This window comes from Linepithema humile, chromosome 1 (assembly GCF_040581485.1).
Source record: "Linepithema humile isolate Giens D197 chromosome 1, Lhum_UNIL_v1.0, whole genome shotgun sequence".
Lineage (NCBI taxonomy): Eukaryota > Metazoa > Arthropoda > Insecta > Hymenoptera > Formicidae > Linepithema > Linepithema humile.
Window position 1 is genome coordinate 19602219 of NC_090128.1, and position 18439 is coordinate 19620657.

At 38.8% G+C, this 18439-nt stretch overlaps 1 protein-coding gene across 2 annotated transcripts in view; it reads right to left on the reverse strand.

Annotated features, from left to right (window-relative positions):
• The window catches only part of LOC105668633 (uncharacterized), an 83424-nt gene that overhangs the window by 4351 nt on the left and 60634 nt on the right, over positions 1–18439 (reverse strand). For both annotated transcript variants that reach the window (XM_067347199.1, XM_067347198.1), the window contains 2 exons: positions 12306–12421; positions 505–595 (listed from right to left, as the gene is read on the reverse strand). In XM_067347199.1, coding sequence (XP_067203300.1) covers positions 505–595; positions 12306–12421 — 207 coding nt within the window. The remainder of the gene's footprint in view (positions 1–504; positions 596–12305; positions 12422–18439) is intronic.

An 18439-nucleotide genomic window follows, 5' to 3' on the forward strand; every position in this document is an offset into this window, starting at 1 on the left:
ATTTTAATCTTGTAAAGTAGGTATTTTATTAAATAGCAAACCCGTTTATTTCGGCGCAATATTGTCTCGGAATGATTTAAAATCACTTGCTTCTCTAAAATTACGAAATCGCATTTTGCTTACTTGAAACTATACTTGTAAATTCACGTTATTTTCAGATACGCAATCGTCGACTGACGATTGTCATTGCAACATCAATATCAACTTTTACAATTATAGCGAATAATGAGAATAAGGTTTTGTTCGAATAATAAATTAAATAAAAATTTATTCGAATAATGTCTCTAATTCTGCCACAAAGTACGCTTTCTGAAAATCAATCGTCCTTAAGTGTGCCAATTCGAATAAAAATAATCCACTTTAGTTTTTATTATCAAAGTTCCTAAAAAAGTTTCCCTTATCAAAAGTATTTCGAAGCAATGATGTCGATGGAAGCCCCGTAATCGTGTCACGTCCGTCGCAATAGGTCCCATCGGTGTGAATGCGTTAATAATTAATACTTACTTTCCTCTTCAGAGAGATCCTCCCCCAGGCATTGCAATACCGCTCTGAGGTCCGACGCGGTGATATATCCACGATTATGTTTGTCGAATACCTGTACAGCAAATAAACAGAAAATTATTTGAGTCTTGATCGACGAGCCATCCACATCGCTTGTTTACACTTTATGCAAGTATTTTTTTGTAAAAACTTGCCTAACAAAATGTCTAAAACGGCAGTCTTAAAAATACAGTCACGTCGTTTTGTACCAACGACTTTTATTTATGATTCCTTTGAAACGTTTGATACGAATAATCGTGAGCGTGAGAAAAATTGACATCTTTTCGCGCCACGTTTGTTATTACATCTCGCACGGTCGTTGAATTTCCACCACGATCACACGGCGACTTCTGGAGAAAAAATAGGACAAATATTATTTCTTCCGCGGAAAATATCTCTCTCCGGAGCTCGCTTTTACGATGACGAAGACGTTTCACCTGTCAGCTTTTATTTCCGCTCATTAACAAACATGAACGTTCCGACGAGCAATGTCGATTTTTTGCGAGTAAAGAAGAAAATCGGCAGAGACAGAAATTGAAGAGGTTTGGCGAGGGAGCGATTGCTCGTCCGTATTATTCATCGTATACACGATAGTCCATTCTAGTAGCTACAATTTGTACAAAATCGAAGCAAACAGACGCGAATCGAATCGCTCGAATCCTTCTCGAAATAGAATTGGGATTGATGCTGCGTCAGGGAATTGCTCTCTTCAAAACGTTTACGTCTGGTATCAACACGATCACTTACGTTGTACCGGCCACACAACGTCCTGTTCGATGATGCTTCGAAGCACCGTTTAAAAATGTCAAATCCATCCGAGAGTCGTTCGTGAAAATATTCACTTCCGTTTCATCTTAGATTGTCGTGTAATTACAATGGAGCGCTTTGTGGCGTTTAATGTGGAAAGACAATGCGGAAACATGGTTGCACGTTATATTACCAACTCGTACGAGCATCGCCGGCTTGATTCACCCAGCTTGTGCAGTAACATTAACGAGAAGTTATTGCAAGTACGGTAGCTTAAAAATGCGTTCGCAATCTCCTTGTTCGCGTCCGATACCTGTCCGAGTAGCATGCCTTTTGTCCCTTTGTGGACCCAAAGAGGCTTACCCTAAACATTGAAGTATCGCTGTCCCGTGCACAATTCGAGAAGATTAATTTTGCAACATGTGTGCTTTGCAAACAGTGAACTATTACAAAACTTTACTTTTCGTATTCGCGTTTAGATTTATACCAGGTAAGTCAGCAATTGTGATACAAAGAGAATAAAGGAGATCTTTTCGGCAAACTGATTGAAATCGTGGAATAAAATTTCTCATACGAGATTTTATTTTTTCGAAACGATTGGTTTTAAGAATTGAAAAAATTTATATTTTTTACTGTTACTTCAAGTTTAATAAATATCTAAAAATTATAAAAGCTCTTATAATACAAAGATCATACGTCACAAATCGATTTGAAGATTATATAAATTCAAAAAATAAGAATATATAAAACTTTAGCTAAAATTTACATATAAAACTTTATCGAAAACAAATTGTCGTGAAAAAGTATCACAATTTCAATTCATTTTTGTAAGAGAAATAATAAGCCTTTTTTAAACCACGATTACTGATTTGTTTCATATATTTTGTACAAGTGTAAAATTTAAAAAATAGAAATATATAAAGTATATATAAAATTTTGAAATATATTAAAATATGAAATAAGCAAAATAAATCTTTACTGTTTCGCTCAATTTGAATTTCAGAACGGACATCTGCATATTTCATGCAGAGATCCGTAAAACAATCGATAAACTGCATTAGCCGGTTTATAAATATATCCTCATATTTCTATGTTTATACATGTGTTACGATAACAGAAACTATATGCCAAAGTATATTTTCGTAGCGTGAGCGCAAAGAAAACACGGTAGACAGGCAGATATTTGTCACTTTTCCTCGGTGGAAATCACCGAAGCGATTCCGTTTCCGACGAAAGTCAGAAGAGAAAGTGTCGTCCTCCCAAGGAAATGGGAAATAAAAAGTAGGAAAAATGTCGTCGAGGAGGAATCGTCGTAACTGACGTCTCAACTCTCGTCTCGTTCTCATAACACGGACGACCATTCTGGTCACGTTTCCCTAATATGCCGATGTTGGCCGAAGGAAATTGCAATCGGACGATCGTTATAGCAATTAGCAAATCATTTAGCTCAGTGACTATTCGATCGCTCTGACCAATCAACGTCTTTGACCAATCACAGCTGTTTATATTAACGTCATTCTTAGAATTGTGCATTTGCAGCATTATAATTATCAATTCAATTGTCGCAATTAATTAATTACAACTGTAATTATTAACGAAATTAATTAATTGTAATGATCAATTGCACGGAAAAGTCGCACCAAATTCCAGTGTAAATACATTTTTCTGTTTCAAAGAAGAGAAATCGATATTTGCCCACACGAACTAAGGAGAAAAGTAAATGATGATTTTGCTTGTAAAATACACTTTAGGTGTCGCGTGTTATGTACGCTTGGACAGGACGTTCGTACAGATTTATGGCCCCAAAACGTGTATCTGCATGTGAGAGGTGTACTGTTGGCTTCTTCTTGTCAAAGTTTTCATTCTGGACGGGTACACCGACGGATTATACGCAAATAAATCATTTGCTTTACTGCCTTGGTAATACCACTTGTCTGATAAGAACCGGAGAAGAACACGCTGCGCGATTAGCCATTCATTACCATGATAATGCGGACTAAGGAATTTCTTATATTTTCTTTTTTCCGGAAGCGAAGTTTTCAACGTGGAACTGCTCGCGCAGCATCTCACCAGCACCAAATTCTCGCGAGATATGTTTTTATTAATTTTATTTTTCACGTCTCTATTTCAAAAGTTGCCGAGTTTTGAACTTCTTGCTGAAAAACCTCGGTATTTATCTTCTTACCATAATTCGTAATGCATTAAAATTTGAATTATGGGACTTTCCGAAAGCAATGAGTGACATCGGTTGCTCTAGTTTTATGAAATTTATATCACGATTGTGGAAATCCCCGAAGGTGTACAATAACAGACGCAAGATTAAGATGGCTGCTTTCTATCATTAATCATCTCGTTTAATAAATTTATATATTCACACACACACACACACATAAATGTATTTTCTATTTTTTTCCTATTTTATACTGATAAATAATGATATTTTTGAATATAGGTTTTATTTTATCTTTTAATATAGTCTTACATTTTTTATTTTAATTTTCGCTATTGTAAACGTATATTCGTTTAATGTATAAAGATGCTTATGTGATGCTACTGTGATCGTACAAAAAGGCTTGTGCCGCCACACTTGCTTACGGTAGGATTGCGTCGAGAGCGGTTAAACGAGAAAAACTGTGCTTTTCTAATTTTGAACGATTTTATTTGTCTTCCGACTAGATTCGGTCGCTTCACAAGTTATAGTAGTGTCTATACTAAAAACTGCGTACGTGCTCGCGCTAAGAACGACAACGGTAACGAAACGCGTAAAAATAAAACTGATAATTTATGGATAACGCGCTACGGAAACGCGCGCGAATATGAAATAAAAAGTATAAATATAATACACGGTATTCGTGTATCGTACATTATGCGTGAATTTTGTTGTTCTCATCCAATGTTTGCATAGTCAAACCTAACAAACAGTGATACCAGTTACTATACAAATCTTCATTGACTCTTTCGCACCTCTCGTTCGATATTGCCTGCAGCAAATGCACTTGATTGCCATTATTTGTTTTTGCACACTCGCATTTGTTCGCGGCTCTATTCGTTCGTTTTTCTCCTTTTATCGCGCAGTTACGCTGTATTCGCTTTTTGCACATTGTTTACTCTCTTTTGTTGTCTAAGGGAATTGTTGTTGCGGATTTTTAAGCCGTTTCGCTCCACGTATGCATTCTTGCCGCGTTTATCTTGCATTTGATCTCTTTGTTGCAGGGATTGTTTTATCCTTTTTATCCTCGCAATTGGAAGGCTTCCGCTAAAATAGTTAAAATCGGTACACTGTTAATAACAATCGATGCGTTTTCGGATAAAAAGGCTCTTGTAAAAATCGCGGGCTTGATATAAGATAAATTCCGCTCAGATTGCAGACAATATTGTTTGGATATTAGATTTTATGAGAAATCACGAGCTCGGGTATTATTTGCAATGTAATCTCGTCTCTCATGCGAGAACTTCTCCCTCTTCTCTCTTCTCGCGCCATAAATCTTATTATCTATCCGCGATACCCTTCGGCAGGTTGCGGTTGAGTCTTTCACCCCTCCCTTTTACAGGCCCCTTCGAGTTGCTCTTCCATTTCGGCCGCTTGTTTTCCACCCTTTACATGTTTCCCGTGCTTTCTCTTCTTCGCTCCACCCCCGCCTTACGTCTTTTATTTCAGATATGGCATTACAATCTGGCATCGTCACGGTGGCAGTTGGGATGCGGAGATTAAAATATCGACTTGGTAACTAAATTACGTCGTATATTTGACTTCGATGCCCTGATTATTAAACACTTTAGCGAGCTATGTAGTTGCAGCAACTTTTCGTTGTTGTGTGTAAGAAACTTTAAGAAATTTTATAATTAAAAAACTGTCGCAGCATTTTCAAGAATCTAATACGTAGTATATTTCTGATAATTCTTCGATGAAATTTCGCAAAATAAAAATAAAAACCGATCTAAAATTTTTTTATACTTAAAATTTTATATTTAAAATTTTTTTATATTTTTTTAATTTAAAAAAATTTTTTTTTTGTATAAATTAGGGTTTCTAACAAATATTTCATATGCAACGATTCAAACTGACTAGAATAGAATATATTTCTTCATTGATAAGATCATAAAGTGAGAAATAAAAAGACTCCGCCCCCCTAAGATTGTTATCGTAAGATTGCGAAACATCTCGATAATTCTGCCACCAAACTGTCACCGAAACAAATTTAAATTTCTACACGTGCCGTTGTAGGTTCAATAATACGTACACGTGCGCCTAAGAAAAACGGAGAAAAACCCGAAGGGTTGATTTACATAATTCGCGCAGATAAGGGAAAACGGCGTAACCACGCCGACGATCAGTGCTTAAATGTATGTTAAAATAAGAAGTCGAGGAAGCCCGGCGGACAATCTAAAGGCAAACCTTGAACAATAAAGGGAGTTCCAACGAAATAAATGTAATAAAAAAAATTCCAGATAACAGCTTTAGATAGACAATGAAATAAAAGCAAATTTAATGAAGGGGACCAATCTGAACTAGACTGTCTGGAAATAAATCTGATAAGACTACTCGCAAATACCGTGATACAGCAACGAACATAATAAATCGTACCTGACCGTGAATTTATTCATTAAATTTATACTTATTTCATTACGGAAAAGCTCCACGTCTTTCCCTCCTCGAGAAGTGCCAGTTTTGTATATCATTTTTAGGAGCTCGTCTCATGAATATCTTAAATTATCGGAAAAATTACTTAGACGATTTAGGTTGGAATTTCGACAGGCAGACCACATATTTATTAAATTTTTATGAAAATTAATAATTTTATGTTGATTTCGCAGAAGATATAACTTTACGCAATGTTACACAACTCTCAAAATTAATATATTTGATTAATAGATCGCTATTAAATTAATTAATATCATATATTACTTACAATCAAGCTCGCGTCATGTCAAACTCGCGAGATCCTTCAATTTTTTCGCGAACATTTCAAATGACATTCTGAAAGAAGGGAAAACGCAAGGAAAGCTTGCATATCCTAAAGAGAATACCGAAAAATAACACCGACGCTACGAAAACTTGTCAGATAACCAGACAAGTGACAAAGAAGTAGCTCGGATAGACGATAGTAGACAATCCGGAAGAATAGTCGAGCAAGGGGAAACGCTTTGACATAAGTCTTCCGCAAAGTCGGCGTCATTAGAATGTATTGTGGCGTAACAGTTTGACACACTTTTCTCCGCATCACCCAGCGGCTACTCGCCCACCCAGGTGAATTTCTTCTGTCTTCTCAGTGGCACTATTATCTTTAACTATTGATTCGGCACACAACGGTGAACATTGTTTTCACAAAAATCATGAATACTTAACGGAAATTACTGATGAAAGTTAAAATGACAATTGACAGATCCGTTTTTAGTCTCTTTTTTTTTTGTAACATCTCGATAACGTAAGCAATTTTTTATTCATTTTTCGTTCTTGCGACGTAACTTTTTCCTATATTCGTGCTAAAAAGAAATCTAATTTACAACAAAATATGTAGAACTTCAATACTGTTTAAATAACGGAATAAAAGTTCTATTTCCGCACTGCTAACAGTTTAGATTCTTAATTGCTATTTTATCTTGGTTTGAAAATCTGTTTTACGTTAAAATTAATTTTATTATATCCAATGCCGCAACTATGAAGAGAGTTCGGACATTTGTTAAACGTAAAATAATAGAATTTTTGTTGTTAAAAGTCGAAAAATCTCTGCGCTATGGCGAATGCAGAGAGAAATGCTCGTTAGTATGTAATTCGCATTCAGTCCGATTCACTCATGAACGAAAGAAAGTTTTAAATAAATTTGATTCACATACGCTGTTTGCTCGTTGTTCATTCGTTTAACGTACATATATCCTGTAGAATTTGGTACGATCCCAGTGCGGATAAAGATGCGAAAACAAAAGTCTGGATAACTAAGCTGCATAAAACGAGTATTCATTACAGAGCACACAAGTTTTGATCTCTTTTTTTTTTTAATAGTTCTCTTCAATCCAAATGATTTAAATAAAAGGTAATCAATATTACAAAGAAAGAATTTAATTATAGAATATAATAAAAATTTAACCAAAATTAATATTATATTTCTTTTTACAATTTTTAATTATTTTTTAAATTTCTTTTTATGTCTTTTATTCCTGCCGTGACGCAGCTAAACGAAACAAAAAGATTTGAAAAGAAAAGAAAAGATAGGTCTAATACTTGTACAAATGCGATTACACGTTTATTTAAACCCGTAACGATTAATTAATCTCTGTCTATTCTCCTTCGCTTTCGATAATCATCTAGATGGAATGAATAAAAGCTTTTCAACGCGAAGGAATTAAACGTACCGAACGTGGGTGGCGAACAAAGGGGGAAAAAAGGCTACGCAACGAGATCGAGAGCCTCGTCTTTGTTGGCATCGCGAAAACAAGAGCGAGTATCGTAACTGGACGCGCCGCGTTTCCTGTCACGAGTCTCGGACGCAGGGAGAATGTCGGTGGGAAGCGTTGGCGGGACGCGCGCTGACGGGAGTGCTGAAACGGAAAAATGTGACCGGGTTGAGAATAAGCGCGAATGAATGGAGGCATGTGTGAATGGTGAATGAGATTTTGTGGCGGACAAAACTCCGTCTTTCGAAAAAGATGTACGTCTTTCCGGCGGAGAATAAGATGCGAAGGAGGTTGAGAAGATGTTGCCGGAAACGAGACGTGTTGCGAATGTTTCGAGCCAGTGGCAGTGTACGGTTAATGGAGGGGCCGTCGCTTTTACGCCGAGAAACCTGCACTCTCGGCGCATTCGAGCGCGGTGCTTTTTACCGTGGCTGGAACTTCGGAATATATGTTCGCGAAGGAACTGTGCAGGCGCACCAACGAAATGCGCGTTAAAAGGAGGCGATCGACGAGGGAAATTGGCCCGTGCGGTCCGTTCTTACTCCACGCGTATTAAGTTACCGCATTCGTTTCTATTTGACGAGAAGAAACTCCGACCGGAGTCGTCTATCCGTTTCAACTCTCGGGTCCCAAAAGTGCGTCTCTTAAAGGCAAATACGGATGGACGAAATTAGACCAAAGTGGATTAATTAAGTCGCCCCAAACTGCTGCGGTATTTACCTACCAAAGTCAACGCGCTCAGGCTGACCTATTCATTTTCCTCGTCGCGAGTCCACGCGAAAAATTAATTGACAGCGTGGAATATTTGAGTGATCAAGCTGCGCTTTTAAACGGTACGGTTAATCGAGCCAAGATCTGCGCAGCAGAACGTTGTTAAGACGAGTTCTGTATTCCGGGTCGGCTTTTGTACTTCGTTTTGGCCTCGCCGCTTGAATTCCATTTTAAGCCAGCCAGGATTGGGAGCGGTTTACAATCTTTCGGCGTATTTCCGGGACAGAAGCTGTACGATGCAACCAGGTCGCTACGCAAGATCCTTTCATTGTCAGTCAGGATAAGCCATAGCCAACTCGCGAAGGCGCGATATTAAGCGACGTGCGAAACTCGCGAAATCCCGACGCGACGATCTGGTTTTAATGCGTGAAACTCTTATCGCGCACTCGGAATTTTGTATTTAATTTAATAAACTGAATGTAAATGGTTTTCCCTTTATCGCTAGACATTTACGTAGCGAAAACTTTTTTAGTGAGTAATAAATTAAATTACGATTTACAATAACGCGTATGTTATCGTGCAATGCACGAAGTGTTTATAATTGGCAAACAAAGATGCAATTGCCGGTTTAATCAGGATCCGAGTTTAATCCAATTTGGATGAAATATATCGTCCACGGAAGTAAAATCTTTTAACTTCCTCTTATCGGTATCGCGGTAAATCGGATTGTATTGGTTATTCGAGCACCTTGACGCGAAACTCATTTATTTCTGGAAGCGAATTGCGTTGAGCTGCGGTACATCTTTAATCGAGATAAAACTCGCAGGAAGATCGGCGAATTCCCAAAAGCGACGGTAATCGCGTCGGTTTAATCTACCCCGTGATTGCATCACGCGCGAAGTGCGGGAGACAAAAGTTTTCTTCTTCTCCTTCTTCTTCGAGGAAAACCCCCGTTTATTTCCACCAATAGGCGTTATATTCCCACCGTAGGTGAGAACTACTCTCGTGGGAGAGAGATTAAAAGATCGTGATGATCGAGGAAGAATTTCAAGTAAACCTCGCGCGAATCGCGTTCCCCATTTCGATATGACTTCGCGAGGCATGCGAGTATCATTTTCATTTGCCCGACAAGAAGTTCAATGAGTAATATTCAGGATTAGCACGACTTCGTCGTCGTTTTAGCCCCTCGATCTTAATAAGGCTTCTAAGATTTAGCGACTTTAATGGAATTATTATAATCGCTCTCATACTCAACGGAATGAGCGGAATTAAACTGCTCGGCGTAACTTCTCGCCGCCGTCTCCTTCAAAGGACGACCCATCGAAGAAGGTCTCGAAGTTCGCTCACGTACACTGAGACCAGAACGCGTTCAATTGAAAAATCCACCGCGAATGAAATAAAACATAAATCCATAAAATATACTCAACTGTGAAATCTGACGAAAGTGTCTCAGACTCCTAAAATCCTGATTAAAATGTAAAATCCAGGATGTACTCGATTGAAAGAGAATTCTTTCCGTTTATATATACCACGTTTGCGCTTCTTGCACGATTTGTGACCGTTCGGCATTTTCGGCGGAGGTTTGCGATGCGGTTAGAAAGCCGAAACACGCTTGTCTTAGACGGAGCGAGGTCAGCTCCGGGAGAATTAGATCCAGGACACCCGGTAAAATCAAGTGTCGTATGTTCTTCGCGGGTGAATTGGACCGGGCGGTGACTACGAATGTAGTCGACAAGGTAAGGTAAGCCCGAACAAACACTGGCGCACTTGTAAGAGGACTGTACACCGATCGAGTGCGCTTCTGCACAAGTGGACACTCGCCGTGTTTTTCCGCCACCCTCCGTAACCCTCTTCTGCCCATTTTCTACGAGTATCCCCCTCGCAAGTGTATTTTTACGAGTCTATCTCATGCGAAATTCCCTCCCGTAGATTTATTTTCCTCATTTTCAAAATTTTTCGCAAATTCAGTCCTTAAACATCAATTTTCTACGTGCATGAGTGCTGCATATATTGAAGTTCCATTGTCCGATCTTGTCGAGAGAATCTCGAAGTTTTATTAGGCGCGCGTGAAATGCAATTAATTTCGCTCGTAATTAGTATTCCGTACAATCGAATAGAGCATTTTTCTTGCAGCAACCGCTTGCGGAAGCGTGTCGCATTAAACGGAATATTTTGTGCTGATCCCGGTTTATCTGTAGTTTGAAGTAAAGCGAAAGGTACATGTACGATGGGAAGATGCATTATTCATAAAAGAAAATCTTCACTGACAACAAGCAAGAAAACGCAAAGCTTTGTGATCCCTTTATCTCCCAGTGTTTCGCGCCCATAAAGTCGGCATATAATCCGATTCCGATATTTTTACGTCGCATCGATATCATCTGAATTCGATGAAATTCGATCGTGTAATTTTTCAAGCAACTTTCGCACATAACTTTTCAACTAAAAAATTATTCTGTTTTTACCGAAATCACTGATCTCTTTTATACATTTTGATTTACGACACATAAAAAATATAAAGCGGAATTCTTAAGTGACACAAGTTGGAGAATTTCCGTCTTATTTTTTTTTTTTTTTTGCGTAAGAAGCGAAATTTCTCAAAACGTTAACTGTTTGGATGCAATTTCATTTGAAATAGCGCAAATATGTATGCAATTTCTGCTCAACCATTCATGGAGCCGTTTACTCGCGATACATATATATGTATACGTATTTCATGTCGCTCTCACGGCATTGCTTGTCGCGCGGGGGTTGCGCCGTGTAAAGATTTCCTTTATCCCGTGCCTCATATCCTTCCACGTGCCACTTTAAATAACCGCATTATACATACATACCTGAGAGTATTGCGAGGTCGATGTCATCGAGCTCTATACATTTTTCACATTCGTACTGAACGTGTTGGAAATTTCGATAAGAGGTAAGCAGTGCGGGCTGGGAATTTATTTTATTACAAAAAGATCGAAGATTGCACTCCCCGCGAGCCATTCAACTTTAAAATTTTATGTTTTCCAATCGCTATTTCATCATCCCTCGCGAACAAACTCTTTCGTATAAATCAGATTTATTTGCTACCTTGTTTATTATTTATTTATTGCTGTCTTATCTCTTGAGCTTGAAACAAGTCTTTTCTCTTCAGCTATGTGCAAAGTAATAAGACTGTATCCAATTGTTGTAGTCCATAAAATAAAAGCAATATCGAGGGCCATAAAAAAAATCGCACTAAAGTATAATCATAAAATCGAATCTGGAAAGAATTCTTTCTCAAAATTTAAAGAATTTAAATCTGTCTTACAATGCATGTAAAAAATATTTCAATTGAGCCGTTTCGATAATTCTACTAGAATAGTTTTAAATTTTAAGCTCTTCGGAAGATGAAGATTAAGCTACATATTGGTATCGACGATGGGGTGGGATTAAACGTGCGTCATCATTTAACCATAAAACATCCATAAAGCAGAAAACTTATTAGTAAGATGCATAAAGTATGCATGAAACACTCAAGAATTCATAGCGCGTGCCGTGGCCATTATAAACTTTTGCATTTCGTGAACAATGTCGGTTCTTAAGGAATTACCGAGGCGCAGTTTGCAAGCTGGCGGTCACTTTGCCCTAATCTTTGAAAGAAATCGGCTCTATCCTCTCATTCAAGAATGTTCGAGAAAATCCTCTCACTTCCTTCGTGTAAGGAGGAAAGTTGACTGAAAACAATCGCTGTAATCCGGTTGAAAATTGCCTGGTCTGCAAGAAATCCACGGTCGATATTAGGCGCGCTTCGCATAAAGACCTAACATAAGACCATCATTAGAATTTATCTGGCGATCGCGTGGACCAATGCGGGATGAAAGAGCTGTCGCCCACGTGATTCAAAGATCCAAATAAGATAAACAACGTGGAATTACGCTTTTTTTTACGCTCACCCTAAAGGCGTCCCGCAACTCCTGCTCCTCCTGATGCTGGTCCGACGGAGCCGCCGTGCTCGCACCGATGTTGCTGACAATCTCGACAAATTCCTCGAAACTGACGTTTCCGTCACCTAAAAAAGAATAAAGCTATGTAAATTATAAAAATCAATAATGCTACATTTAAATGCATGCATAATCGAGTCTGATATTTAAATTCTATTTACAGTTTTCAAGCGCTGCAGCGCGACGAATATGAGAATACCTATAATTTATGTAAAACAGCAGAATTCGCAAAATTAATTAATCGCGTAAGATTCAGATAAATTTAATCATGGATTCATGTGTAATCGTTTCAAAAATTTTGGAAACTGAAAAATAATGCGGTCCATTTAAAGATACGAATTTCTGAGACAACAAAGCCGAACGCAATTTATAATTTTTCCTGGTATTTTCATATAATTTACCTTCTTTATGATCTTGAAAAGATGAATAAGACAATATTGCAATTATGTATCTACAACAGCACTGTAGTGAGTAATAATAATATATCTTACAATCTTTTTAATTAAACGCACGATTTAATTGCGCGTGTAAAATAGAGAATAGCTTGATTGCATGGGAAGAGAAAACTTTGTTCGTCATTTAAATGCAGAGTCGACTTCTGCAAGCTCTCAGGAGGACTGAAAATCTTCTGATTAAAGAATTAAATGATTCTTAGAATTTAGATATACTAAATATTATTTAAAGAACCTCTTAATTTCTTTTTCAGCAGAATAATTATTTCAATGGAGGATACAAAGATAGTCGAGTATTCTGCAACTCGCCCTCTTAATCTTACTGACGTTTAGTGTAATCTTACCATCGGAATGTGTTATACATTTATCGGGCAATCTACGATCTGAACGTGAGAGATCTTCCCCGCATTCCGGTAAAGTAGTTCCGCAGCGTAAATGCTTTCCATCCTCTTAAGCGGCCACGCAACCCCTTTATCCCGCCATGCGCCATAATAAGAGCAAAGTACACGGCAATATTCGCACAAAGGCGTAAGGAGAGAACGGCCGCGAGCGAGAGCGCAGAAATAAACGAATTTTACACGTTGCGATCCGAAGTAATGTCCTTAGATGGAAATTTCTTGCCGCGCGAGAAACCGCAGTTTTCTTCCACGTTATTTTTCAGAGAGTTTCTTTCAATGAGAGATAAAAGACGAACGGATCCTTAATAATCACGCAATGTTTCATGCAAACGCTTAATTACGGCCTTGACTTAAGCAGGCACTTACCATTAATTTGTTCTTCAACAAAAGCCACCGTAGTTCTTTTGCTCACAATGTCGACTTAATAAATATTAAAATTCCCGCTTTATTATGCTTCTATGTCTTTAAAAATAATTTAAAGTATGATACATTATGAGAATCATGTTAGTATCAACAATGTCAAAAGAGTACATTGTGCGAAAAAATATAAAACAAATGCTTTTACCGGAAAATAGAAGCAAGAACACTTATAAAATAAAAGTCGAAAGAGTCTAAAAGCACGTTATATTTTGCTACATTTTGTATTTTAAAGTATTTGCTTGCAAATGTCATCTATATCTGACAGATATTAATATTCCATTTTATATAGAGACAAGTATAAAACATGAGTAGACAATTCGTATATTTGATTGCTTATATCTTGTCGAAATATTTGTACGCGCCCTTTATTTTCATCAACACTTATTTCAACAAATAAAAACAGGTGGATTATCATGCGTGCGTGTTTTTGCTCCATTTTACTCATATCAATGTTTTTCGTTGTTCGCCACATTAACGATGCAAACGAGACGAAAATTCATAAAGCCGCAAACAAGTAATCGGGCGACGTGGTCGACGAAAATCGAATTGGCGGATTCGCGTGAATATCAAGAGGAAATAAATCACAATCAAACGAATCTGCAATTGGCTTTATCCCGATCAAATTGGCGCCTGCGATTTGCATAATTTGACCGCTGCTTAAATAAACGCGCGTTGCTCGCGCGACGTAAAGTTTACAGTTCATTTTGTTTCCGCTGGCCATCCGCAAACAAACCAATTCCTGCAGATCCGTCGCGCAATTGTGTACAACGATAAAGTCACGTATTACAGGTAATTATGAATCTATCACTATATACCGTTTGATCAAGAGAAGGATTAAAAAAATTCGGTTTATTTTACATTAATGTACTGTATTGTAATTTCCGAATATTAATGCTCATTGTGATCTTAAAATAATGTGCGTAGCTTATTCTAATTTTCCTCGTCGTCGAGCTAATGGCACTGATACAAATGGCATTTTATTTCACCTAAAATTTTCATACATGGGATGACGTAGGGTGCAGTTAATCCATTAATGTGCAGAGAAAAAAAAGGGTATCTATATGGGACGAATAATGGTCCTACTTTTAGCACAGCGAATTTATATCAATTAATGTATTTCACCGTAACTATTTTTCGTCACATCGTCTTTCAAAATTCATTAATTTTTAATTCGTGTTCTGAATTTAATTGCACGGTCTGTCACCACAATAAATAAAGGGTGTATGAGCAATAAAAATCTATAAACTTTGAATTAAGAGTTTATAACATTACAAGCATTTCAATGTCTCTATGGAGACTCTTTTAGATATCCGATGGTTCTACAACTTTATGTAGAATTTCCGTAGTTCTGCAAAGTTATCGTGCCGTCGGAGTGAATGAAATTCTATCCTATATTACGGTTGATAAGTTCTTATCAAGTTTCTGCAATATATACAATAACGTTTGATTCAAAGGAAATATAAGGTGTAGAATAAAAGGCAAAATTTTCCATCACCGGAATGGCGCGATTGAAGGGCGAGCTCTTGTTCTACTTTATGGACGCCTACGAATTCATAAAAATGGAATGAAATTTATAGAATTACACCGATATTTCCCTCTTCTATTTTCGTCTATTTATTTATTGCGCGCTTGTGATTTTTATCCCTCGTAGAATAGAAAACGATTTAGATACAATTGGAAAACGCACACGTTCTCATTTTTCGTATTCCCAAAATATGGAAATGTGAGGAACGTAAAAAATATGCATGAATGCCGAGTGCGCGTCGGATAGCTATCCGCGATGAAATTTACAACCGGAAACGATCACACGTCTCGGCGCGCATTTTATCGGGGGCCGCCGCGACGCGCGCTTTTAAAATCGAAGCCCTCATTTGCAACGTATGACGTGTCTCTAGGCCGTTCTTCTCAGGATTTCCGGCTGCCGTCGACGTCGCGGCATAAGCGGATTTTAGTCGGGGATAAACGCCGGTGTAAACGGGATTTAGTCGGCGATAATGCCGAGGGGACTCGGGAGCCGCCGCCTTGGGATTCCCCCGATGCGCGCATATATGTCTATATGTCGACTTTGCAGCCCTCCGTTCCTCTATGCATCGCACGCGCGGTTAGCGATGTGTATGCGACGGCACGCACGCAGCCCGCAAAAATGCGCGTGTCCGCATGCCGGCATTCGTGCGAGATAGCCTGGTAGTTGCGCAAATAGTTACGCGCGTAAGCGCGGCTAAACGATAACCGGTTTTCGTAGAGAAAGCGCCAACACAAAGTATATTGTACTGTTCGCGAGCTTAAAGTATATTACGCTCGCTTGCAAACTCGCTGGCAATACATACTATTTCTTCGCACGACTATAAGTCGACGGTGTAGTCGGATCTCTCAAAACGTGACTTCGCTCTTCGTCCTTTACAACTTCCTTTTTGTACTTATGCTAAGTAAGTGAGCAGGTTGACATCTCCATTTGCATGACAAAATAAAGTTTTATCTTCAACAAATGCCGCAAATTTTGTTAAACCTTTTGTGCCGCTGAGTCTATTTAGTATTGTTACAAAAATTATTAAGATTTAAAAGAATAATTTCTCTTTAACAAATCGCGCTCTTTCACACGTAAAATTTTATTTCTCAAAATTTTAATTGCAGCAATATTCTCGATACCGAGAAAAGGCATCGAGGAGATTCCGCGATCACATCGAGTGTCGCGCTACCTCAGACTTTCTCAGAGGCTACAATTATTCAGTATCAGACGGTGTAATCACCGCGAGAGTGCTCTGTCCGCAGTGTATCACGTAGAATTAATCAATAGCGATTATGATCATCGATCTGCTCTACATAATTCTCGGTCCCATTTGCAGATAACCCGACGCCAGGCGTTGGTGTGCGAGTGACGGCCACACGGATAGGACACGTACGTATTCGGCAGCCCGTAGCCGTGGGCATTTTCTGATAGCGCGGATTCGTCGCGTGTATTATACCATGTATTACATGCCCTACGTACGTACGTATGCGCGGGCATACAAATTGACTGCGTGTTACGATACGGGCTGCCGGGATTCCGGATAGAATTCCATAGGCGTAACTCCGAGGAGGCGATCACAGATGGGAATCGTGCCAGCTTGAAATCGCTGTGTACGCCTTGGAGAGGAGGCCCGGCGTCCGGATCAATCCTGCAACCCGATAAGAAGCCCGCGGTGTTGGCATATTACGAATGTCACGGTCACGTGCCCGGCATAACCGAAAATGCTCATGTCGTTTTTCATTTTGACGCACCGCGTCGCCGCGAAGCGCTTTGCAAAAAGGGTCGATTAGCTTCGTTCCGCGCATCCGCTCATCTGTCCGTTTGCATCCATCACATTTTTCTTGCTTTGCCGTTTCCTCTTTTTGTTCCCCCGTTCAGTCGTTAAAATTCTCATTAAACTCGCGCCGATATAGCGATCACTTTACGTAGGTGGTGCGGCAGCGCAGCCTTCACTCAAAAAAATAATCTTGCAATAATAGCTAAAATTTTCTAAGTGTAAAAAATTAACTAAAACAGATAAATAATTAGCAACTGTTGTGATATTGCATATGTAATTACTTAATCAGTTTAGATGACAGAAACAGAATATATATCTGTATTGTTTGTGAACTTTAAAAAGAAAGTTTCTCTAAAGCGCCTATCTATATAAGATCAATCACGTGTTAGATCATGCAATGAATAACATTTAGCAATGGTACCTAAATTTTTCAGAAGCTATTGCTAGAACATTACTGCTATAAATTCTATATGTGACAAACAATGTTTTCACAGATACGAAAAATAGCGATACATTTTTGTTGCGATATCTAGAAATCTAACTACATCAGCGAAATATTTTTTTGAGTGTTTCTTGTCCGTCCTAACAGAAGCACAAGTTACGTAACGAGCAATATCTCGTGACGGGGATAAATCCGGGATGACCCGTTCCCGGAAGAAATAACATCGCGCGCTTATGACTTTCTTGCTTCCATTATCATTTATTTTTACAATTAAGCAATTGACGAGCGAGTTTCGCGATAAAAAAAAAAAAAAAAAAAAAAAACCACAAGCGACGTTATTTCCATGCGTTCTGTCGGGATTTATCATTTGCGCTACTTCGCACAATCCCGGCGGGGGTTCTTCTTCCATTCCCGTCTGTCATGCAGATTGTAGGTCATTTCGTTTCGTTTATTAAGTGTCGCGTAGGTGGTTCGAAATCCACTTCTCCGCGGAATTCAATTCTGGCGCGGACACGCGCTCGAGGATATGAATCGCGAACTAAACTCGCGTGTGAGGCACTCGAGCGCCAGCGTGGTTTTCTCGCCTTTTGTTCTGCCCGATTTCAAATATCGCCGCACGTGGAAAATAACGCTAAATTGTAAACAGCCGTGATGTCCGCGGTCCGGTCCCAATCGGACAAGCTTCATTTGCGTCATGTTATCCACACCCTTCTGAGATACGCAAAATGAGAGGCAGAAATAGAGAGATGGACAGACAGACAGACAGACAGAGAGAGAGAGAGAGAGAGAGAGAGAGAGAGAGAGAGAGAGAGAGAGAGAGTGAGTGAGAGAGAGAGAGAGAGAGAGAGAGAGAGAAAAAATAGAAAAAATAAAGCAAAACAACAATATACGGGGTAATCTAGGTTGCGATACGTCGAGAGACCGATGGAAGGCGATTCGCGAAAACCGGACGATATTTGCGGAACGTTATTAGTTTTCGTCGATAGGAGATCCACGCGCGAATGGATCGATGCGGCGATATCGTTTCGCAACGATGATGCATGCTCCCGGAGAATTAAATCGGGAAATAAAAGCGATAGAAAGACGGAAG